Raw genomic sequence first — 26,211 nt, 5'->3', positions numbered from 1 at the left:
ACAGAGGGTGCCTGATACCTAGCGCTGTACTGTCCATTTCTCCTTAGAAAGGTGAAGAGAATATTTTGGGGGAAGAACCAAACCTATTGTTTTATGTGTACACTGTGCACCTACGATCTCACTAAACGTTCTCCATTGTATTAACTTTTTCCCTCCTTCTCTCAGGTTCTGAAGGAATGGTGTCATGCACACGAATTGTAGGGGATTGGAAGAGACTCCGGAAACCTCTGGATATCAGTTACCTGCAGTACCTGTGGGAGGCTCGGGTCAACATCATCACCTGTATGAGAAACTGCAGAGCATGGTCTGCACCTTACGACGGGGAAACTCCAGATGCTGAAATTATTGGCCCCGTTTTGCCAGAGGATTCCAGCAAACCCAGCAGCAGGAAGTCAGCTAAAGGCCAGCACAACTCTGCCGTCAGGAGGACTAGGTTGAAGTCCAGTTCCACCAGGGAAAAGATGCAACTGGACTTGGAATGGGATAACAGCTATGACACCGGAATGTCTCCAGGCTCTGAGGAAGACCCCTTGCAGCCATATTTACCTTTTATGCCTAACGAAGAAACTGGGAACCGTATACAACCGGTTGATCCTCCCAAACACATTCAGGAGATGAAGAAAAGTGCATTAATGCTCATAAGAGGCTCTTACATCGAGGAGTCAGATTTCCACGATGACGTCATGGTTTATAGATTGTGTGCAGAAAACGATGCTCAGGATATTGTTGAAAACAATTCAAAAAATGTCAGAAGATCAGCGTCTGTGAAAAGCATTGATCCGAAAACGCAGACATGCAATGGGCCTGCCAATCGAATATTGTGGAGCATGGCAAAGAGCACAGATGCAGAGAAGGACACCTCAGTGAGTGACAGATCTGAGCAGGGCATGGAAATGGAGTATTCGGGACAGGGCCCTGCACAAATCGAGAAGAAACAGGAGGACAGTCTGTGTCTACCAAACACTGAAGCCAAGTGCTCCAACCAGCATACCATGAATCTGGAGGCTGATGATTTTCTTTCACAGTATCAGGATCTCCTCGCAAAGCTAAACACTAATCCTGGAGATTCAGCGGCACCGAAGCAGAATTTGTCTGAACCAAGCACTCCTACAGAAGAAGATGATGATTTTGAGAAATTCATTGAGCCCCCACTTACCGACAGTGTAACATTTCCATTTGGTCCCAAAGTGCACCTGATGTATTCCAGTAATCCTGCTCGAATACATGGAGCTCCATTCACAGGCATGTTATAAAAGTTATATATAGGAATAAGTATAAATATAGGAATTCTTTTGTCTTTTGTGTTACAATAACTGAATTAAAAAAACACACTTAGCTAAGTCTTTGACAATGAGATAGCAAACCACATTTCCAAATGTGTGACTGAAGCACAGGCAGTATTGTAACCCCTGTGGATTGTACAGAGATATTGATTAGATTATTTGAATGAATAAAACTGGTAAATGGATTCCAATGTAGGCAAATATAAAGCCATCTAAATTTGACTTAAGAGAATGGAACAGGTCTGTTCGAAATGGTGATGAAGTAAAAACCATGCAAGCCAGAAGGTGCTTAGGCTCTGGGTACCTAGAACATTAAATGTCATACACATGTACAGAAAATACACAAGAAAAACTACTGGAGAGGGAATATATATCAACGTGGCTAAAATGTAAACTGTAGAAATCGTACATCAGTTAGCTTTTCCCTTTCCTGAAGCTGGCATCGTTGAAACCAATTGTAGACCCTGGTTGAGATCAATTAATTCAGCACAGTTCGGAGCTATTGCAAGCACGAAGATTGCATTACTTACAAAACCTTATTTTTAAAATCACTCCTCCTTATTGATTTAGATGCAGACAATTCATTGCCTCCTCTAAGCTTGTCTTTTCCTCCCTCGTGCGTGTTGATTTCTGCGAAGGATCTGTTCCAAGGGCAGAGGACACCTCTGGTGCCATGCTCAACTATCCCATTTTTAAAAACCTTAAAGGTGATAGTAAATGGGATGATGTTACCGAGGGAGTTAAAAACAGTACAATCAGACAATGTGGGAAATGTAATTGGTGTCACTGATGGTCAAGGCAGCAGCTTCACCTTTTGCTGCAAGTCCTCTCCTGACTTACTTGTCCTTTCTGTTTACAGGACCATTCATCAGCGTTTTATTGTCAAAGCTGGAGAACATGCTTGAAAATGAATTGCACGTGAACTTGTTGCTTACTGGGATTGTTGCTCGACTGGCGTGTTACCCGCAACCCCTCCTCCGTTCATTCTTGCTCAATACGAACATGGTCTTCCAGCCCAGTGTTCGCTCCCTCTATCAGGTACAATGAGATTGACCACACTCCAACAAGTCCCAGCACTTCACAGCTTTAAATAGCAGACTTTAAAAATGAGCAAATTGTAAGTTGACCTTATCTTGTATAGCAAACGTAGTTTTAACTGGCACCTTATGAACCAGCATTAACGATAAACCAGCAAACATTAAGGACCTGGAATACCAGATGTTTACTGGATTATTGCAATCTCTCTGATGTCCACGCAGTCAGTTGAGGGATGAGTGAGAAGGCTCTCTGTCAGTAAGTTTTATTTAAGACAAAGTGGCATTATATTTAAGTAATTTATGCTGTAAATAAAATATAAGTATAAAGTGTAGTGTAAAGTGATGTGTATACCCCTTACTTTATGTTTCAAATACTTAGTGTGTATTTTAACATTGATCAGCTGGCACACTCCTGGTCCCATAGGTGCTGGTTAATAAAAAGTTTGCTGTACTAAAATATATTCTGTTTACTCGTTCCATTTGATAGATGGAGCCTGTCATTTACAGGAGCTTTTATATGATTCAGGCTACATTCCTGGTTTTTTTCTGCTGGTGTTTTAATGAATTCTTTTAATGTTTTGATTATTTTAATTCTGAAAATTCATTTCATTTTTGTTTAAATCAGCGATTTTTGATTATTGCTGACTAGTTTTTCTTTGAGCTGCTGTTTTTCTAGACCAGTGGTAATGGGGTTTCCTACTCTAAGCCCATTTAAGTTTACATGGCCCATGGCCAACCCTGGACATGTGACTGCCTTCTGTGCGAGCTCGTCAGCAGGGACAAAGGGAAAATACAAGTTTCAGGTTTTCCAGACCTTCAGCTGTGTATCGACTCTCTGAAACATAGGAATAGGAGCCTGATTGTCCACTATTCAGTGATCCTTGGGTCTACTTTTGTGAGGCCACTCAGATTCTCAGTGGTTTCTGGGCGCTTAGGGGCAATGATACAGATAACCAGAACATGCACTAAAACAAAACAAAGAACCGTGCATGGTGGAGATCTGGAACATTCAAAAATAGGAATTGCTGGAGAAACTCAGTGGGTCTGGCAGCATCTATGGACAGAAAGCAGAGTTAATGTTTCGCGTCCAGTGACCCCTGGAAGAGTCCTCATCCTAACCTAAGAATCCTGACCCTCCTTAGGTTAGGATGAGGACCCTTCCAGGGGTCACTGGACTCGAAACATTAACTCTGCTTTCTGTCCAAAGATGCTGCCAGATCCACTGAGTTTCTCCAGCAATATCTGCATTTATCTATTTTCAGAACATTTGCTGTTGCCTTATTTAAATAGATCTCACAGACCTGTGACTAGCGCAAGTGCAGACTAAGATTTGCATGTCTCAGAAATGCCCAGGGCCATATAAAAGTGTGCAAAATCCAGAAATTGATTGTCACTGACTTTTCCCTGATGCATCCTATGTGCTTACTGCAAGGTTTAGGAAAATCAACATGTTGCAATTTGAGAATGTAGATTTTTCTTTTTGGAAAAGATTTAAGAATATGTTATATCTTAATATTATAGTTTAAGACAAAGCAAGAACACATAGATACAAAATCCCATTGAGCTAGAGGAGGATTGGATGCACTGTAATGAGCTAACTATCCTTTCTGGTTCCTCCAATAACGCTGCTAGCATTAACAAACACTTCATTATCTCGTCTCTGGTCACTTAAAATCTCAGCCATGTTATGGTGAGGTGATTCTATTCAGGTGACTCCCCAGTATGGAATTTCTGCTGACAATGTGCTGTGGCTTTACAAGTATTTGAGTTAGAAGCAGGAGTAGGCCATTCAGCCCCTCGAGTTTGTATGCCACTCAGTAATGTCATGAAGGCATTATGCCCGAAACGCCGATTCTCCAGCTCCTCGGATGCTGCCTGACCTGCTGCGTCTTTCCAGCAACACGCCCTTGACTCTGATCTCCAGCATCTGTAGTCTCACTTTCTCCTCAGGAGGTCCTGGTGCAAAAAGTCAAGGGCAGCCTCTGATACCAGTCCAGGGCCAGACAGCCACACGGAGTGGTCAGAGTCAGGATACTGTCTGAAGATGGGTTGAGGAGATAAATGTTGAGCAGTCCTACACCTTTTAATTTTTCTTCCCTGTCAGGCACTTTCTTCCTCCTGGAATGAGACGTGGGGTGATATTAAGGGAGATGAAAGTGGTTGGCACGGCTGGTATTGTTGGTGTGAGTGGGGAGGTTTCTGCAGAAGACCAAGTTGGCAGGGCAGAGGGACAGTAGGGTCCATAGTATCAGGTTGTGGATGTATGAGAGTGACTGAGGGAAGATGTTGCAGACACGAGTGAGACTGGTACAGCTTGAGCCTCGGTGGGAGGTGGGTACAGTAGGGTAGAGAGGGTGAGTGTGAGGTAGCAGAGAGAAGCTGGTGCAGAGATGGGCATCGACCTTCCTACATTAATGCACATTCCTCAAGATGGCTGAAACTGAACCTGGTTGCCAGCCTCCGACCAGACTGACATGCCCTGGTGTTGTGCACCCTGCCCCCCACTGTTAGTGCTGAGGGAAGAGGACATCCTGGATCTACACCACCCTGTCCAGCAGGAGCTCCAGGTCCCTGCCCACAAAGTGGGGCACCCGTTTCCCCATATCTGCCACCTCCAGTTAAAATACCACGAGCCATGCAAGGCAGCTCTGGACTGATGGTGCTTTTCCAAGTGCACATGGACTTTTAAAGATGGTGGTGATGCCAGGTTTGCCAGTGAATTACAGAATATTCTGGCCTTGGTGTCCTTCCCAGACGATGTGTGGTGAGATGGGTCTAGAATCTGCTGAGAGAGGTACTATAGATGCCCACTAAGTAATTAAAGGGGCAAGTTTGTTGAGGTATTGTGAGAGATGTTGCTGGACCTCTCACTGTGGTGAAAATCCCTCCAAAACATCTGCACAACTGACACTGAGCTTAAAAAAAAATCAGATTCAGCCTGGAGACCTTTGCCTGGAAACCAAGTAACAAAAGGTCGGTTTGGGCTCAATAGAAAAGTAATAGAGTCACCCCAGCACTGATACATTAAAGAGAAAAGGCAGGGCATGAGATTTATTATTTTGATATTTGAGAAGAAGTTTGTAAGAGAATTTGTAAGAGAAAGCATTTTAATGTTATGTGTCAGGCCTTGTCTGAAAAGTGTTTTGCAGTCTGCAATAAAACAGAGTAAATGGATTTGAAGACCCCTTGTAAAGGAGGCGCCATCCAGTTCAAATCACACTGGTGAAGACCCCTTGCTGCTCTCTCAGGCCGTGTGGGGCTCATTCCAGGATGTAAGAGTTTTGAAGCACCTCCAGAAGGAAGCAGCTCGGCTGCATTCAAGGGAATGTCTGTGTAAACCAGAAACACTCAACCCATTTTAGGAATCAACAATCTGCATTGAATGTTCAACTGAGCAGCATTTCCAGCAGAGGTCGGCAGTCATTTGGGAAAGGAGCGCTGCCTGAATTCTCTCAGTGTTCCATTGCCTTCAGAAATGACAAGGTCAATTATGTTTGACCCCCCACCCCCAGCCGAGATCAGCTATTTTAAGCATTAGTGTTAATCTTCCTGTTCAAAGTGTCCCAGGCCACAAAATATCCCTTGAGCCAATGAAGAAGACATCTTAGCTGTGAAATTGAGCACAAGGTTCATGATTAACCCGTGTGTTATTCTGATGCAGGCAGCTTTCAGATTTTCATACTGATGCCTAGTTGTTTGTAGTGTGCATCCAGTGGCTGTATTGTAAATGCAGGAAGAGCAAACTGGAAGAACTCTCAACTCTCAGACCTACCTGTCTGAGCCTATTGTATCCCAGAGCACGGTGCCACTGCTTTGATCCCACTGGTACCCTGCTCTAAGCCAGCCAGCTCTGCTCTGCATGCAGTGTCACCATGTTCTGAACTTTTTGCTGCCCCACTTTGTGCCCAGTGACATCCTGCTCTTTTAGTCATGGTGTCCAGCTTTGCAGCCAACCAGCACACAACCCTGAGCCTAACTGGCACCAACTCTGCCAGAGATGCCCCTTTCATCCATGAAAATGCAAATTGCTGGAGAAACTCAGCATGTCTGGCAGAAAAGAGTTAACAATTGGGGTCCAGCGGGCCTTTTTCAGAATTAATTGTAGCTAGGAAAAGGTTGGTATATATGTCGGGGAGGAGGGACAAGTAAACAGTAGGTGGAATTGAGCCAGAGAGAGAACCAATTGGGCAGGTAATAGACTGATTGAAGTGTAGGTGATTTGCTGCTTCACCTGGAAGGTGTGTCTGGGGCCTTGGATAGTGAGAAGGGAGGAATTAAATAAGCAGATATTATACCTTCTGTAATTGCATGGGATGGTGCTGAGGGGTGAGAGACATGTTGAGAGTGAAGAAGGAATGGAACAGGGTGGACCGGAGGGAACAGTCCCAGTGGAAGGCTGATGAGGAAGGGGAAGGGAATATGTGTGTGATAGTGGCATCCCTTTGGAGGTGATGGAAATGGCAGCTAACAATCCTATGGTTGTGGATGCTGGTGTGATGTGAGGTGAGGACAAGGGGAATCCTATTGCTGTGTGGGAGGAAAGAGAATGGGGTGACGGCCAAAATGTGGGAGATGAGTCAGATATGGTTGAGGGCCCTGACAACCACACTGATGGGAATCCTCAGTTGAGGAAGAAGGTCAACAATTCAGAGGTCTCCTTGTCAAACTTGGCATCATCAGAACAGCTGCGATGGAGGTGGAGAAACTGAGAGAATGGAATATTTTTTTAAGGAAGCAGGGAGTGAGGCCATTCCTGTTCTGTGCCATACCAGAGGTGACCAAACAGAAACAGAACTATGACTACAAGAGTAAATGAGGGGCTGGGAATTTGACAGCAAACAACTTGCCTGACTCTCTGGAGCTGTCTCCTTTACCGATCCTCTTGGTGCCTTTTTGTAGTAATTTCTTCTCATATATGAAGTCAGTGATATTTGCATTGACTTGGCCAAATCATCGGCTGGATGATGAATGTGTATCCAAAGGCTTTATTTTTCTTTCATAGGATGTGAACTTTGCTGGCAAGTGAGCATTTTGTGCTCATATTTAATCGCCCTTTTAGGAAGTGAGCCACTGCATGAAACACTGTGGTCCACTTAGTCATTTGAACATGTGTATTTCTGGATCAGAAATACCAGCAAGTGAGATCTCATCTTGAATGATTATCGGTGACAACTGTAGACCCTGGAGGTCAACAGTTTGGAAGGGCATTGGCTGAATTGAGTCAGATGGAAAGCTGAGCTGACTGAGAAAATGGCCCAGAGTAAACAGAGGCCAGCACCTTCTCACATACTTCTTCTTTTCCAGCCAATGGAGCAGAAGCTGCTTTGAGCACGATGTTGCTGAGCCGCACCAAGCAATGCTTAACGTTGAACTGACCACCAAGGCACAAACTATCTCATGAAGCTGTGTCAAAGACTTTGGGTACACACTTTAGCAGCTACAAACAATTCTGAAACAGCAGCCACTTGCACAATCTCAGCAGGTGCTAATATAAATCAGCTAGCAACACATTTGAAAATAGTTGACAATTCTTTTACATGGTGCTGGTGAGGTGTCCTCCCTGCTGCTGAACATGTGTGTGTTTGAGGAATGTTGTTCGCTCGAGAACTGAGCTCCAGTGTAGCAGACCTGGTGATAAATCAGTGTTACAGAAGTATGTGGGCGTTTTGAAGGTAAACCAGTCTCCACCTTAGCACAAAAAAGGTTATTTTGTTGTATTTATTATTCAGTCTTTATTAATGTTCTGTTGTGCACTGTGAACACAGTGACATTAAGAAATCTAATTGCCAGTGCTGCAGTCACGTAGATTTGCAATGTATGAGCCATGTTTGTGTAAATGTTGTTGTTTCATAACACAACAAAAACATATTTGATGTGCTTGGTGTGACCTTAACAGCTATTAAAATAAGTAAATAAAATATGAGGAAATTGTTTTCTATCTTAATACCTCATAAACGTAGAACTCGTAACTTTCAAAAGTTTTAGTTGAAAAAGAGAAATGCAGATACCAAAATAGTGAACAATATTATAACATCTTTGTCCGAATCTGTAGTCATTGATTATTTAGATATAGAATAGCCATCATTCTCTTTTACCAGGCTTCCAATCTTGGTGTGCAGCTCCCCCTGTATATCGTCCTTTAATGCCAGCTGCTGATTGTTGGCATGGTCTGCCCATCGAAGTTCAAACTCCTCTACACACACATTCACAGCACAGGTCACTAGCTGGCTGACTCCAGAGAGAATAATCATTTTTCATCTTCCAAGCTGAAGATTCTGAGGGTATGTGGAGTTTCAACCTTGCTGTCCCTGCTGAGCTCAGCTAACAGGGCAAGATTAATCAGCCTGGTGAATACTGTGATCTGTATGGAACTATGCCACAGTGATTTGTACTATTTGATTATTTTCTTTGGAAAAGAAATAGCTGAGAAAAGAAAGTCTGTTCAATACAATCAAGGTAATATATTGCTGTATTATCATGTCAATTTTGCAAAACATTAAACTGGAAAAAGTGAGGACTGCAGTTGCTGGAAGTCAGAGTTGAAAAATGTGGCACTGAAAAAGCACAGCAGGTCAGGCTGCATCCGAGGAGCAGGCGAATTGGCGATTCGGGCATTAGCCCGAACATTAAATTAGCTTATCTTACTGATGTTTCGAAATCATACTAATTCTGAATTGGATATGAGTTTGGAAACGATTTCTATGACGCTAGTAAAATAAATTGACAAAGGGATGCTCAGGTCAAGTAATTTCATTGTTTAAATTAAATATGAGAGGCAGTATGATAATTATTGTTTGTGTTAACACAGGTGCTGGCATCTGTAAAAAATGCAATTGAACAGTTTGCTTCTACAAGAGAAAACTTTTCTTCATACCTGACTGAAACACGCAAATATTTGCTCTCTCGGGTAGAGATCTCCACTTTGCACAAAGGGGTCTTGACAGGCGAAGGTATTTTAACATTATTTTAAAACATTCATCCAATTTTTGTGCAATCTAACAGCCATAAGATGCCACCATTTGATCCATTGTGCCTGAAAGAGTTATACTTCCCTGTACCCCTGTAAATTGTACTTCTAAGCCTGTCCCAAACAATAATGTGCCTGAGGCATCAAGATTCATAAAATGCTGCTTTGCAGTCCCCTGAGTGAGACCAAATAGATTAAAAACTCAAGGCCAAATCAAGAAATCAAATATGGAAATGCCCATCCCCAACAAAAAAAATGCTTGACTAAAACGAGTCCCGGAAACCTTATTTTACATAACGTAATACTTACTGTGCTTCACTGTTTCCAGAGTTGTCACAAAAGTTATAAAGAGTTTTAAAAATACACCAAATTCCCTAATTTACCGGGCCTTCAGACCCAGGTTGACTGAAAGCATGGACTAAGTTTCATTATGAACCATCGGCATTTGCTATGATTCAGATCTGGAAGCAGTCCCTACCCAAATGCAACATCACACAAATAACAGATAATGACCATGTCCAGCAATTGCCACTTGAACTTCAATGGCATTAACCATGCTGAATCCTCCACAATCAACATCTTGGTGGTTGCCAATGACCAGAAACTGATCGGCACCAACCATGTTAATACAGTAGCACCAAGGACTAATCAGAGGCTGACAATTTGGTGGCAAATAACAAATGACCTGATTCTTTGGAGCCTGTTTATTATTTACAAGGCACAAGAAAGGAGTGTAATGGAATACTTCTTTCTTGTCTGGATGAGTGCAGCTCTAACAACACTCAAGCAGCTTGACAGGTCCAGGATAAAATACCACATCTTGATTGGCACCGCACCTAACACCTTTTACTTATTCCCTCCACCACAGATGCATATAGGGAGAGCAGTTGACAGGGACACTCATCTACAAGATCATAGAATTTCTATAGTGTGGAAGCAGGCCATTCAGCCCACCATGTTAACAATGACCCTTAGAACATCCCACCCAGACCCACCTTCCTTCCCTATCCCTGTAACCCTGCATTTCTCATGACTAATTCAACTAGCCTGCACGTTAGTGGATTCTATGGACAATTTTCCATTGCCAATCCACTGAACCTGCACATCTTTGGACTATGGGAGAAAACCCACACAGACACTTGGAGAATGTGCAAACTCCACAAGAATTGGAATTGAATCTGGGTCCTTGATGCTCAGGCAGCTGTGCTAAGCACTGAACCACTGTGCCACCAGATACAGTGCAACAACTTAGCAAGGCTCATTAGGAAAATATAAAATAAGCACCAGTATGTATGATGAAATGTTTGTATCAAATCTTTAAAATGATTAATACACCACAGTATGGGATTGCTTTCCTTAGTCGCACTTACGTAAATCAGGAACCTTCCTGTAATATTGCCTACTTCAATGTTAGTGGATCAAAATCTTAGACTCCTTCCCCAAAAGTGCTGCATATCTACATGACATGGACTTCAGTGATTCAAGAAAGCAGTTCACTACCTTGTCATGGCCTCTCTTGGGATGGGTGATAAATGCTGACATAGCTACTAACACTCATCCCATGAACAAACAAAAATAATTAACTAGCCAGCTTCATAGCTTGGTCACCTGTGTGCCTGTTAATTCCTGCACTCCAAACTACCCTTGACACCACCCAACCCAACCCAACCCAACCCAGCAAGCTTCAGTGCTGAGGATGCTGGCTTTGCGAGATCACCCCTGTACTGTATGATCATTGACTACTCTGCTACCTCCTCAAAAAAACACAAGATTTTTCATGCATGGTTTATACATTTTGAAATCCATGCTAGTCTTTATTATATATTTTGTTTCTAGATACTCTTCTTTCTTTTTATGAATTCTATTATTTTTCTGACAATCGATGCTAAAACTGTTTTCTGTAATTCCCTGGGTATACTCAGATTCTGTAAGTGTTTGAATTATATAATTCAATCTTTCAGTTGTATCTACACACACACGATTAAATACGTATAGTAATGCCTGTTATCTCTTCCCTAAGACCCTTTTAAAAGGGTATTGTGCAATCCATTTGGACTGGCATTCTGATTAATTCATTCAATACAACCCTTCTTTTATTTTAAATGCACTTGCCTCATTGTTCATTTCATCTTTCAGTGTCATGTGGCCCTGTTCCATTTCAAAAAAAACAGCAAAATCATTTAATGGTGTTGAATATGATCTCTGAGCTCCACATCACTTTTTGTTAGATTGACTTCAGGGGAATGGATAATTTCGCAGCTTGACACTAATGACGATTTTCCATTAACTCATCCATTCTCTCCACAAATACCGCCTGACTTGGAGTTTCCAAAAATTTGACTGAAGTGAATCCTGGCCATATTGTGTAGTGGGCTGCTTCTTTATTCCTTGTTCTGTGAATAAGTAAACAATTGATGATATCAAACTTTAACATGCCAATTAAGTTCACCATCAGATTCACTGAAGAAAGTAATTAGCCAGCATAAGGAGGTTGTGAGAGGACAGTACTGGTTCAGTAATGTCTATCCAATGTTCAAATAGCTTTTGGACACCTACAATTCAGACTTGCTCAAATGGCTGCTCTTTAAATATGAGATATTGATGCCTATGAAACTCTATTCTTTCAGAGCTTTCAGCTGAGACAGGAACATGAAGGTAGACAAAAAACTTAACTCTGCATCAAAAAATGGTTCAAGATCTCTGCAATGGGCAGCAAAAAAGAACTGAATTATGAATTCAGAAAAGTGCCTTGTGCACATGTCAGATCAGGTCACTCATAGTTTAAATGTTTAAAAGGTTTTTTAGTCTCCCATATTCTGCCTTTCTGTGAGGACTGAGCAAATAAGGATTTAGAAGAAAACTTCATGGAATAAACCATGTGCTGACTGAGTAAAAGCATAAATTGTATTACAGGAAAAATACAAAAATACATGATTAGTAATTCTTTTTCTTTCCTGGAAATTATCTTGCAGAAATTAAGCACAATCAAAGTATTGCAGATAACGGACACAAGCCTCAAGGCAGTACTCAAAATGCACAGCACCCACCTTTAAGTAAGCCAGTGGCTCCTTGGGTTCCCTCGCCTGTGAAAAACTCGATCAATGCAGCTGTCATCTTCACAGAATTTCTTAAGGAACTTGCAGCCATTGCACAGGAACATTCCATTTTATCTCACGTTCCACTGGAGGAATGTGAAGAGTAATTGTTACAAGTTTGAAGAAGTGTTTTAATGCAATTGATGCAGTCTACTTAAATCTTTTCCAAAGTAATAATGTATTTCTCCCAGGCCTTAATTTTACAGTAAGAGAGAGAGTGGACCAATTTTGTCTCATTTTGAGGCTTGAAACTTTTAGGAAATGTTGATGTTTAAACGCAGCAGCCTTATTGTCATAAAAAACAAGAGTAAAATTGTCTCACTATGCAAACTACCATGTATGAATGCGGACAAAAATTTAATTAAATATATATTGTATTTTTGAGTACACATAAATTACAAACACTTCTGGTATTTTGTGAAGTTTAGATGTGAACATTTAGGTCTGATCTTTAAATGTCTGGTGATATTCATTCTATAAAGGTTGGCTGTGAATAGTACCAAAGATTAAATGAATGAGGACTGAAAATTTCTGCCACTTTTGCTAATGAAAAAGCTTTTTAAACATTATGGTCATGTTATGAAATCTCAAATGTGTCTGGTATAGTGACCAGAATGTGAATGTGACAGCTGCAGAAAAGAGGTAAAGCGGTGAAATTGTTTGCTTATGGAGATGACAGATTGTTTTATATACTGTTAAGCTGTTTGTATATGTACAGTCAATGCCGGCAATAGGGGAAAAAACCATAATTGTGGTTTTACTGTTGTATTGAATTTTTTGCAACATCAATAGGAATTGTAAAATCAGATTTCTAAATTTAACATTGTGTTGTGAAACTACTATGCAGGATTTGAGGGTTAATGGTATTTATAAGTTCCTCCTGAAGAGTAAGATAACTTATTAAATTGTCAGAACATTCAGTAAAATATAGTTTGTGACTCAGTGCAGGATACTATTTTAGGTTAGTTTACTTGGGAGTTGCTCACTTTGTCTACTGCAGCAATTTAATTCCAAGCATTAAAGTTCTCTTAAAATGGGTTCTAAATGGTTTTTATTAGAGATATACATCAAAGCTAGAAATAAATTTTTAATGTTATTGTTGTTACCTTTTCATGTGAAATGTTGCAGTTAAGAATCTTTCACTGTAACACGAGTACTTGAATAATTTATTTTTTAAATAGGTAACAGCATTTCTCTCGTTCCACTGCAATCTATTGCCAGAAGAAGTTGCAGCTTCCATTAATTGCAATTCTATAAGTCAATGTTTAATAGATATTGAACATTCATATGACAAAAGGAGTGTCAACTTGCAAATCAAACTCAACCAATTAAAGTTCATAAATAGAAATTACTGAAAATAGCACACATCGACATAAAGTTTCAAGTGTGTGATGGAATGATGCTCCACAAAAGCTGCATAACAGCATTGTCACCATCTACAATATATATGCAGTATAACACAGCTTATACAGGTTTTCAATACAGAAATTACAGACCCATATCTGAACAGAAGTTGACAGTCAACTCAATCTACTGCATATACATTTGATCAGTAAAGAACACAAAATGACAGCCATTGTTCATACATGTTTAAGTTGTTACTGAATTATCCTGTTGGATCATGGTTTCAATCAATTACATTTAGTATAAGTTGTACTTTACATGATTATTTCACAATTCAGATAGTTCACTTGCAATTTAAGTAATTCTTTAATGTTCATTTTACTGAGACAGAATTATGTAAGTGCTGTAGGCAACCAGTAGAATACATTTTAATATGAATAAACACTTTTTAGAAAATGAAGACTCAAATAGCAGACTCCTGTGGAAGATAAAATGTCTCAAAATTCTATCAAAGTTATTCTACCAGATTAAGGCAAAAATTCAGAATTTCAATACTGATTGGTTTCCTGTAATGGTTGAATTAAAACAGTTCTACGTTGCCTTGATTTCCATTCTTTCAGGACAGTTTCTTTTCCAAAATAAATTTCACCACAGTAGGAGCAGCCCGGCCATGTGTTGCTCTCTGAACCTGGCCAATAAGCTTATTTAACACTTTCCAATTTCCTTGTTGTATTTCAGAAACCTAGGAAATAAGTGAAAAGAATGGATGAAGGGCAATCTATCTTTGAATGATGCAAAGGAACCTAACAAGTTACAAAGAAAAGTTTAGCTCAAAAAATCAATATGAATTGTGCATCTGTTTAACAAAACCCCTAAGGGATGTGAATCATTATATTATTTAATCCAGTGTGGACACTGATCAGTTTATTTTATATTTTAATTTTGAATAGAAACACTGAATCGTTAATGCACACTGTAATTACATCACTTCTTCCTAACAAATCTTGGGTCATTCAATCATCAACTAAAAGCATTACTATTTTGGATACATGACCTACCAATACTTCTATTCTAGTTCTCACATTTATGCACTTTCTGCGACTATCCTGTTATTTGCCTTTTAAGTCTTGGGTCAGGCCTTCTGGGACATGTTTTGTCTGGATTTCATCTGTCAAGGTATGCTGTATATCTGCATGCTTTGGCCATGGTAGTTTAGATACTTGTGTTCAAGCCAGAGCAGCAGAGATTCTAGAGGATGTAATCAGAGTTGGATTGTGTGGCTATACTGGTTGTCATTAGACAGACTGCACACTTCCTCCCTAAACCCTTGTCATGATGTCCTCCATGTGAAATTCCCTCAATTTCTCCTGAGAATCAGTCACTAGGTATGAACATAAATTATATTGGTACTGAAGACACTTTAGGAGAAAGTGAGGACTGCAGATGCTGGAGACCAGAGTTGAAAAATGTGGTACTGGAAAAAACAGCAGACAATTCAGTGAGGTATGCCTCAGTATAATAATATGGAATGCATATGCCTGTAATTGCCTGATATATCTCTACCATCTTTCTTTAGTCTGCCCTCCAGTCCTTTGGCACCTCCTAAATTCTCTACCTACCTCTTTCTTCCTCTGACTGAAGATCAATGTAAAGTGCTTTCTTAACACCCTACCAATGTTCCCTTGGTCCCTAATGGGTCCCACTCTTTCCCTGGTTATCGTCTTCCCCTTAATAAGTTTATAGAATATCTTGGAATTTTCCTGAATTTTATCCACCAGAGTTTTCTCATGCCCTCTCTGTCCATGTCTAATTGTTTTCTGAAGTTTCCTCCCCTACGCTAAGGCCTTCATTGATTAGCTCCCTTGTACCTGCTAAAGGTATCAATTCCTTCTTATCTAGTCCTAAATACTCCAGGACATCTAGGGTTCTCAGACCTTGTTGCTCCTGTAAGAGAACTTGCTTGGTCCTGTACTCTCCCCATTTCCTTTTTGAACACCCCCACCTACCCTGTTCTGAAGATTTTCCCATAAGGTGTCTCCAGTCTACTTTGTCTAGATCCTGCCTAATTTAAACAAAACCTGCATTCCCTCAATACAAAGCCATTTTTTATAGTCTATGCTTTTACAAAAACTTAAAATTGTGCTTATTGTGGTCACTGTCACTATAGTGCTCCCCCACTGCCATCTTGAACAGCTGCCCAGTTTTGTTCACCAGCTTAGATCCAGTACTGTACAGTGCTTGTTGGACCTTTTACATGTTGACGTAAAAAGATCACCTGAATATATTTCAAGAAATCTGCCCCCTTTAAATCCTTTACACTATGATTATCCCAATTAATTACCATATTATTATACTGAGGCATACCTCACTGAATTGTCTACATATTTGCTCCTCTATTGCCTGCTGACTGTTGAGAGCTATAATACACTCCCAGCAATGTGAATGTCCCCTTTTTATTCCTAAGCTCTACCCATAAAGTCTCATTTGCAGATCCTTGCAAGATTTGTTTCTCCTTACTGCAGTAATTGACTCCTTGTGTAATAATGTACCATGAACTCCTCTTCTTTGTTTCAGCTGGAGATTCTATACCCTGGAATGTTGAGTTACCAGTCCTGCCCCTCCCTCAACAACAACTTTGTGATGGCAACAATATTATAATTCCATGTGTGAATCCACACCCTTAAATCATCTCTCATAACTATAACAATCCTTGAATTAAGGTAGAGGCCATTCAGCCTGGTCTTACTCCCTTGAAAGTCAACACTGCTGAACTCTATCTCTTGCTGTGTCTCTATCATACTAACACCATGTTCCCTCCATCTCTCCCCACTACCGTCCTCCACGACCAAACTAGTTTTAACTCCTCCCAATAGTACTGGCAAACCCACCCGCAAGATGTTGGTTCTATTCTGGTTCAGGTGCAGACTGTCCCTGTTCCTCCTTGTTCCAATGCTTCAGCCACTCATTCATCTACTCTGCTTTTATATTTTTGTACTCATTATATGTCATTAGAAGGCAAGAACCAAGTTTTAAACTTAGGAAGAATGTGAACATTAGCAATGAGTAACAACAAAAATAAAAGGGAATGTGTAAGAAATTAATTTTGGGTGCATAACAATTTCTTGCTTTATTTGTACTCTGCTCTGATTACTCCTGTAAAAGCTGGACAACTCAGGGAAATAAATATTGATGTTTTGAAAGCAGTTCACATTACAGAAGAGAAAGTGCCAAAGGTCTTAGAAAACATCAAAGTAGATAAATCTTCAGGACCTGGTCAAGTGTATCTGAAGATGTTGTGGGAAGATAGGGAGGAACTTGTGGGGCCCCTAGCAGAAATATTTATATCATTTGTAAACACGAATAACGTGCTGGAGGACTTGAGATTGGGTAATGTTGTGCCATTGTTTAATAAAAGCTGGAAGGAGATGCCTGGAAACGACAGACCTGTGAGTATGACATTAGTGGTGGATAGGTTGTTAGAGGTGATTCTAAAAGTTAGGATTTACATGCATTTGGAGAGGCAAGGATTGATTAGGGATAGTCAGCATGGCTTTGTGAGAGTAAAATCACATCTCACAAACTGGATTGAGCTTTTTAATGAAGTAACCAAAACAACTGATGAGGGCAGAGCAGTAGACATTATTTACTTGGACTTTAGTAAAGCCTTTGACAAAGTTCCACATAGTAGACAAATTAGTAAGGTTAGATCACATAGGATTCAGGGCGAGCTTGTCAATTGGATACAAAATTGGCGTTATGGTAGGAGACAGAGGTGGTGGTGGATGGTTGTTTTCAGACTGGAGGCCTGTGACCAGTGGTTTCCAGAGAGATCAATACTGGTTTCACTTTTGTTTGTCATTTCTATAAATGATTTGGATGAGAATAGAGGTGACAATGTTTAGTAAGTTTGCAGGTGACACCAGAATTGGTGATATAGTGGACAGTGAAAAAGGTTAGGCAAAAGTGAGGATTGCAAATGTTGGACATCAGAGTCAAGATTAGAGTGGTGCTGGAAAAGCACAGCAGGCCAGACAGCATTCGAGGAGCAGGGAAAAAAAAAATTCGACATTTTGGGCAAAAGCCCTTCATCAGCGAAAAAGGTTATCTACGGTTACCAAGAGATTGTGATCAATAGGGCCAATGGGCTGAGGAGTGGCAGATGGAGTTTAATTTGGATAAGTACAAAGTATTGCACTTTGGCAATGCAAACAAGGACAGAACTTATACAATTAATGGTAGGGCCCTGGCTAGTGTTGGAGAACTGAGACACCCTAGGGGTTCCAGTATGTAAGAAAGTGATTAACATACGTGTCTTCATTCCTCAGACCTTTGAATATAGCAGTTCGGACATCATGTTGGTGAGCTACTTTTGGAGTACTGTGTACAGTTCTGGTCACCTGGCTAAATGAAGGATATTAAATTAGAGAGGGGTCAAAAAAGATTTACCAACATTTTGCTAGGAGTGGAGGGCTTGAGATATAAAAGTAGACTGGAAAGGCTGGGATGTTTATCACTGGGATATTGGAGGTTGAGGGTTAGCTTATTGAGGTTTATAAAACCATGAGGGGGTATAGAAAAGGTGAATGAGCAGGGTCTTTCCCTAGGGATGGTGAATGAAAAACTAGGGGTCATGCTTTTAAGGTGAGAAGAGGAATGTTTGAAAGGACACGAGGAGCAACTTTTTTTTAAAATACAGAGCAGTTAGTGTGTGAAAGAAACTGCTAGAGAAAGTGGTGGATGCAGTTACAACTTTTAAAACCCATTTGGAATCAGTTCATGAATAGGAAAGGTTTGGAGGGATATAGGCCAAGTGCAGGCAGGTGAGACTAGTTTGGTTTGGGAACATAGTCGATGTGGACTGGTTGGACGGAAGGGTTTGTTTCCATGCTGTATGATTATGTGAGGTTAATGCTGGTGGAATTTAGATGATAATCTTCCTTTTCATTTTCAATATCTAGCAAGAGAATACTATGTTACTGGCACTATATAAATGCAAGTTACTGTTGTTTCCTAGTTGTCTCTGTTCTACAACATTGTGTAATTTTTTTTCCCCCAGTGTCAACTCACATTAAATTGAGTCTCAGGCAGGTCTAAGCTTAGTTCTCAGAAAAAGTCACTGGACCCGAAATGTTAACTCTGATTTCGCTCCAGACAAAAGTGGGTACTGCAGATGCTGGAGATTAGAGTGGTGCTGGATAGGCACAACAGATCAGGCAGCATCCGAGAAGCAGGAAAATCGATGCTTCAGGCAAAAGCCCTTCATCAGAAAGGAGGCTGGGAGTTCTCGGGGGTGGAGTGATAAATGGGTGGGGGTAGGGCTACGGAGCAGGTAGCTGAGAGTGCAATAGGTGGATGGAGGTAGGGGTAAAGGTGATAGATTGGAGAGGAGGGTGGTGCGGATAGGTGGGAAGGAAGATGGACAGGTGGGACAGGTCAATGACAACAGTGCTGAGCTGGAAGGTTGGAACTGGGGTAAGGTGGAGGAAGGATAAATGGGGAAACTGGTGAAGTCCACACTGTCCGTGGGGTTGAAGGATCCCGAGGCGGAAGATGAGGTGTTCTTCCTCCGGGCATCGGACGGTGAGGGAATGGCGATACAGCCGGCCCAGGACCTGCATGCCGTTGGCGGAGGGGAAGTTGAAATGTTCAGCCACGGGGTGGTGGGGTTCATTGGTGCTCGTGTCCCGGAAATGTTCACTGAAGCACTCTGTGAGAAGGCGTCCAGTCCCCCCAGTGTGGAGAGAGACCGCATTGGGAGCAACAGATACAATAAATAATGTGTGGAAGTGCAGGTAAAACTTTGATGGATGTGAAAGGCTCCTTTGGGACCTTGGACGGAGGTGAGGGGGAAGGTGTGGGCGCTGGTTTTACAATTCCTGCGATGGCAGGAAAGGTGCCAGGAGGGGAGGATGGGTTGTTAGGGGGCGTGGACCTGACCAGGTAGTCATAGAGGGAACGGTCTTTGCTGAAAGCGGATAGGGGTGAGGAGGGAAATATATCCCTGGTGGTGGGGTCCATTTGTAGGTGGCGGAAATGTCGGTGGGTGATGCGATTTATGTGAAGGTTGGTGGGGTGAAAGGTGAGGACCGATGTTGGGAGGGGGGGGGGGGGTGGGTTCTGTTCTCGTTATGGTTGGAGGGGTAGGGTTCGAGGGCAGAGGTGCGGGACGTAGATGAGTTGCATTGGACAGCATCTTCAACCACATGGGAGGGGAAATTGCAGTCTTTAAAGAAGGATGCCATCTGGTGTGTTCTGTGGTAGAACTGGTACGCCTGGGAGCAGAAGCGGAAGAATTGGGAATAGCATTTTTCCAGAAGGTAGGATGGGAGGCGGTGTAAACCACGTAGCTGTGGGAGTCGGTGGACTTGTAGAAAATGTCAGTGTTGAGTCGGTCATCATTGATAGAGGTGGAGAGGTCCGGGAAGGGGAGGGAGGTGTCAGAGATGGTGTGGAATGTGCTGGTGAAGTTGATGAACTGTTCAACCTCCTTGTGAGAGCACGAGGTGGTGCCGATGCAGTCATCAATGTGGCGGAGGAAAAGGTGGGGAGTGGGGCCAGTGTAACTATAGAAAATGGACTGTTCTATGTAGCCAACAAAGTGACAGGCATACCTGGGGCCCATGTGGGTGCCCATGCCTCTGGAAGAAGTGGGAGGATTTGAAGGAGAAATAGTTGAGAGTGAGGACCAATTCAGCCAAACAAATCAGAGTGTCAGTGGAAGGGTGCTGGTGGGGACGTCAGGAGAAGAAGAAACAGGAGACTTGGGGAACCTGGTCATGGCAGATGGTGCAGAAGGACTGGATGCATGGCGGATGGAGGTGCAGAAGGACTGGATGTGTGGCGGATGGAGGTGCAGAGGGAATGGATGTGTGGCGGATGGAGGTGCAGAGGGACTGATTTATCTCCACAGATGCTGAGCTTTTCCTTCACTTTGATTTCCAGCATCTGCAGTTCTTTCAGTTTTTATTTAGTATTTAACTCACTGCCTCACCTCCTCCAGGCACGCCCACCTTGAAGAGGTTCTGCCTGTCTCCGATAGGACATCCCTTCTTTTTTGTTCAACATCGTTAATTTCACTATTGCTCCTGGTGTATGACAGGTATTTGCCAAAACCCGTTTCCACTGCTACATCACATTCATCAATGACTGCCTCCAGCTCAGATTCACCTGCATAAGATTCCAACTCAAGTTCCATCCTTTGTGTTTTGAATCCACCCAGTATCACAGGGCATCTCCCCACTGTTCAAAGTTCCACAGACAGCTGCTCTCACCACAACCTGTGATCCACATACATGCGTCATCATGAGCATACTCTCGACCTCTCTCCAGCAGCACTGCATCACGCTGGCTAAAAGCTGCGCTGCATTCTAGTTCCACTTCATCCTTCAGCTCATTTGACATATGAAGAAACTTTTTCTTTTCCTCTCAGACATCAAAGCACAGAAGATACAACAACTCAGATACTTCATGGCCCTCCGGAACCTTCCTCCCCTCTCTTCCATCTGACTTCATTCACTCCCCAAACCCCACCTCCTGTCATGTGTTCATCATCATCCCTCCTGATGTTCTGCTCTCCAATGCTGAACATGTTGTAATCAGCAAAGGTCGCAGTTTTATCCTTCAGTGTTCCCACCTTAATGAATTTCGACATAAAATGACATTGTTGCCTGTGCCTCCATGGCCATTCTTTTGGACAAGAGTCCTCTCCCTCTCCCTTTGCCCACCTCCATTTGGACACCTCCCTCCAGCCTTTTACCTGCACTAGACCTGTTAATTGAGAACGTCTCATTGGCCACCTTAATTTTTCTGCCCCCTCATTCATTCCAAGCTATCTCCTTGGGAACTGAGTGTACTCCGTGCTCTCAGATCCAACCGTGACTTTGTAATTAAGCATGCCAATAAGGGTGGTGCAGCTGTTGTCTGGCTTACTGACCTCTTATGATGAGTTATTTAGACTCAAAACGTTAGCTTGCTCTCTCTCCATGAATGTTGCCTGACCTGCTGCGATCTCCATCACTTCTTGTTTTCAGTACAGACTCCCAGCATCTGCAGTAATTTGCTCTTCCTCCTCCTATCTCCCCTTGGACCATGACCCCAAGGTGGAACATCAGGCCATAGTGTCTGCCACAGTCACCAACCACATTTCATCTGGTGATCTCTGTCTGTCTGCCTTCAAGCTGACAGTCTTCTAATTCCGGAAAGCTCACTTCTACCTCCTTCCCAAAATCTACAAATAGGACTGCCTGGGCATCCCTATTGTTTCTGCCTACACTTGCCTCACAGAAGTCATCTCTTCCTTCCTTGACTCCATCTTTTCTCCCCTCAACCAGTTCCTGCCCACTTACATCCATGGCTCCTCTTTACATCAGTTTCAGAATTTCCAATTTATGGGATCCAGCTGCCTCTTTACCATGAACATGCGATCCTTTTACAAGTCCATCCCTCATCAGGATGGTCTCAGAGCGCTCTGCTTCTATCTGGAAAAATGTTATGAACATCCCCATCCACCACCACCCTCTTCTGACCGGATGAGCGCATCCTCACCCCAAACAACTTCTCTTTTAACTCTTCTCACTTCTTTCAGGTCAGAGTGGTGGCCATTGGTACCTGCTTGGGCCCCAGTTATGCCTGTCTATTTGTGCAATATGTGGAACATTCCTTTATCTAGACTTATTCTAGCCCCCACCCACAACTCTTCCTCTACTACATTGATGACAATATCGGTACCGTGTCCCTCTCTTGTTCAGAATTGGTAAATTTATCAATTGTATTTCCAGTTTCCACCCTATCTTCACCTGGTTCATCTCTGACATCTCCTTTCCCTTCTCTGACATCTTGGTTTCCATTTCTGGGGATAGGCTGGCTACCAATATCCATCGACTCCCCACAATGACCTTGACTACACATCCTCACACTCTGCTTCCTGTGAATTCTGAGGAAGGGTCACTGGACCTGAATGTTAACTCTGATTTCTCTCCATAGATGCTGCCAAACCTGCTGAACTTTTCCAGCAATTTCTGCTTAGGTGTCAGCAGCACTGGATGAACAGAGCTTTTCTCCATAAATTAAATCATGGATCATCTAGAGATAAATGAACTTGAAATGGTAAAGTTAAAAAATGAGGAAATTTTTAAAAACATCCAGCCTGTACAATTAATTCGATAGCCATGTATAAACTTTCACATTTTCAATTCCTGTTCCCTACCCTTTCTACATGTTCTTTATTGGACTTACCTCTCAGCAAGTACCTAACTTCCTTTCAAACATCTTGTTATTTATGTTAGGAGAGAGAAATATGAAAAGATCAATGACTGTTTTCTAGGAATCTCACAAGCACCAACATGCAAAATAAAAGCAAATTACTGCGGATGCTGGAATCTGAAACCAAAAGAGAGAATGCTGGAAAATCTCAGCAGGTCTGGCAGCATCTGCAAGGAGAGAAAAGAGCTGATGTTTCGAGTCTAACTGACTCTTTGTCAAAGCTAAAAAAAGGGAGAAATAGGGAGGTATTTATACTAGGCTGAGAGAAGGTGAATCATGGCTCCAGAAGTAAAGGTAGCAATAAAGGTGATAATGACAGTGCATAGAGAGATTATAGGGAGATTAGGAGCTGTGAAGGACCAAGGCTGGAGCCAGTGCTATGTGACAAAATATGTGGGGATGGATGAAGCAGAGGCAAAATGGAAAACGGGAGAGAAGGGTAACAAAGGGGGAAGAGGAGAGGAAAAAGGTGATGAGAGAGTGGGGAGCCAGAGAGAGACAATCAATTTCTCCCTATTTTTTAGCTTTGACAAAGGGTCAGATTCGAAACGTCAGCTCTTTTCTCTCCTTACAGATGCTGCCAGACCTGCTGAGATTTTCCAGCATTTTCTCTCTAGGTTACCAACATGCAAAATATGCTTTTAGCCAAATAGTACTACTTTTTTTTAGAAAAAGTGAGAGTAGCATTAAATAATCAAAGAATGCATTTTATTGACTGTCAAAAATCTTTTCAATATTCCATTACATCTACTCTACTCACAAAAATACATTATTTAAGCAACTAAATGGCAGAGAAATTACCATAACATTTAGGAGAAAAAAGTGATTTGATTTTGCAGCAATCATTTGCCACATAATTATTTCCCCTTAATCTGACACTCAAGTAAACTTCTGAAAAAACAGCAGCATTTGTTGAAATAGCTTACCTCTGAAGGATGATCTTCGATAACACGCTGACAGATCTGTTCTAGTTTCCTGTGGTCTTGAATCAGCCCCAGTTCCTTTTGTTCAACTATCTGGACTGCAGATTTCCCTTCTCCTTCCCATAGTTCAACAAATACCTACAAACCCAATACAAAACCATTACTACTCAAATCACTTATGGTAAAAAGTGCTGCAAATGCATAATGTACAGACTTAGCTAATCATGTGATTCAGTAAATTCTATAATTGTTTGCTCATGATTTTTAAAATTGATATTCAAATTCTTCAGTACTATGCCAGTGAATACAGAATGTTGATGCAGAATAAATTAATTAATTATATTGATTGCTGTGTATTAGGCATTCCAGATTACAGAACAAACTGATAACCGATTTAAGTATCCAATTGGGCTGTTAGCTCATAGCAGATGAGGTGACAACAGTAAACAAAATAACAAAAGGTACTCTAGCCTACAAAATTAGCAGATAGTGGTGTATTGAAATGTCAGTAGATTAGCAATCCAGAAGTTCAGGCTACTATTCTGGGAAACATTAGGAATGAAAGTTCGCCACCCTTACCCAGTCTGGCCAAAATGTGATTCCAAGCCCCGAGCAATGTGATTGACTCTTCCACCTGAAGCAGCCTAATGAGTCACTCATTTGTATCGAAACATTACAAAAAGTATAAGCAAACCAAAACTAGATAGAATGAGTGGTATTAACACATGCACTGGAAATAACAATGCACAGTCTGTAAAACCCTCTTTATCTCAATTCTGAGCCATGCCAAAGTTGGGAGAGCTGTCCCACAGCCTAGTCAATCAACAGCCTGACAGTCATACTCACCAAATTATATCTTAAATAAAAGTCCTAGGCCCATCCATTACTATTCCTTAGTATGTTCTCAGTGGTACACATTAGTGGGAGTCATCAATGTTAATTCCAAATCCTGTGAAGCTTCATGGTATCAGGTTAAATATGCACAAAGAAACTTCCAGCTAATTATCATCACCCTTAGCTACTTAATTAGTGCTTTTTTGCATTGAACCGTCATTTGGAAGAAGCACGAAGGATAGCAAGGGTACTGATTGTGTTATGGGAGGGGAACTTCAAAAACATTGCTACTGTCAAATCTGACTGAGTCTTAAAGGATATTGTTACCAGATTGGGCATGCAGCAGGTGATGAGGAAATAAATAAGACAAAAAACCTCATACATGACTTTGCTCTCACAAATCCACCAGGTGCTGATATATCTGTCCATGATACTAATGTGAGGAGCAACTAATGCACAGTCCTTGTGGAGAAAAAAGTTTCAACTTCACAGTGAGGATTGGCCATTCTGTAGCACTACCATCTTGCTAAAAAGGGTAGATTCAGAATAGAGCTGGAAGCTTAAGTTTGGATACGAAGAGAACCATCAACAGTATTTCACTACTTATCTATAACTTCCTGGCCTGACTTATTCTTCACTCTAGCATTACAGTCAAGCCACAGGTTCATCACTGGTTTAATAAGGAGTGCAGAAGGGTATGTGAGGTAGCAACCTGATGAGACAACAACTAAGGACTGCACACATGCTAAACAGCATGCAATTAATAAAACTGAACAATCCTCCAACAAATAGATCTGATTAAAGCTCTGCAGTCTATCACATTCAGTCAAGAATGTAGCTGACAGCTAGATAACTGGATGAAGCAATCCACATCATCAGAAGCCCAGTACATTAGTACAGGAGACAAGGCTAAAGCATTCACAACGATTTTCAGTTGTGCCAATCAAGTGATCCATTTTGGTTGTCTACTGATGCCCAACCATCACAAATGCCACATGTTAGCAAACTCAAAACACTATGTGATAGAAAGAAAAGGATAAAGACATTAGCCACAGGATATACTATGACCCCTGAGAACATCCTAATAGTGCCGAAAAAATCATGTTGCAGAATTTGCCAAGGCCCCAGCTGAGCTGTTTCAATACAGCTATGACACTAGCATCTATCCAACAATATGGAAAGTTATTCAGTGGTCAGGGAGTTCAATACATCGATCCAACCCTATTAGCCCATTCCTGATCATGACCAAAGTGACAAAAAAAATGTCATTTACAGTGTCATCAAGTGATACTTACTCAGCAATAACCTGCCCAGTGACACTCAGTTTTGGTTCTGCTAGGGTTGCTCAGGTTCTGATCTCATTAAAGCCTTGATCCTAACATGGACAAAAAGTGCTGAATTCAAAAGATGAGGTAAGAGTGACCACTCTTGACATCAAGTCAGTATTTGACAATGTGTTATCAAAGG

The 26,211-nt window shown here is 41.6% G+C and overlaps 2 protein-coding genes across 6 annotated transcripts in view; one reads left to right on the top strand and one right to left on the bottom strand.

The window, feature by feature from the left end:
* The window catches only part of fhip1aa (FHF complex subunit HOOK interacting protein 1Aa), a 192,056-nt gene extending 178,578 nt beyond the window's left edge, over nt 1-13,478 (top strand). For all 3 annotated transcript variants that reach the window (XM_072553768.1, XM_072553356.1, XM_072552582.1), the window contains 4 exons: nt 166-1,242; nt 2,143-2,321; nt 9,129-9,270; nt 12,260-13,478. In XM_072553768.1, coding sequence (XP_072409869.1) covers nt 166-1,242; nt 2,143-2,321; nt 9,129-9,270; nt 12,260-12,489 — 1,628 coding nt within the window. In that variant the 3' untranslated portion in view covers nt 12,490-13,478. The remainder of the gene's footprint in view (nt 1-165; nt 1,243-2,142; nt 2,322-9,128; nt 9,271-12,259) is intronic.
* A 52-nt stretch (nt 13,479-13,530) lies between these two features.
* The window catches only part of gatb (glutamyl-tRNA(Gln) amidotransferase, subunit B), a 68,084-nt gene continuing 55,403 nt past the window's right edge, over nt 13,531-26,211 (bottom strand). For 2 of the 3 annotated variants that reach the window (XM_072554629.1, XM_072555872.1), the window contains 2 exons: nt 23,914-24,048; nt 13,531-14,468 (listed from right to left, as the gene is read on the bottom strand). In XM_072554629.1, coding sequence (XP_072410730.1) covers nt 14,343-14,468; nt 23,914-24,048 — 261 coding nt within the window. In that variant the 3' untranslated portion in view covers nt 13,531-14,342. Of the gene's footprint in view, nt 14,469-18,034; nt 18,128-23,913; nt 24,049-26,211 lie in introns of all 3 variants that reach the window. The other variant, XM_072555238.1, reaches the window with a different exon arrangement.

The sequence above is a fragment of the Chiloscyllium punctatum genome, chromosome 1 (assembly GCF_047496795.1).
Source record: "Chiloscyllium punctatum isolate Juve2018m chromosome 1, sChiPun1.3, whole genome shotgun sequence".
Lineage (NCBI taxonomy): Eukaryota > Metazoa > Chordata > Chondrichthyes > Orectolobiformes > Hemiscylliidae > Chiloscyllium > Chiloscyllium punctatum.
This window is presented reverse-complemented; position numbering and strand designations above follow the sequence as displayed.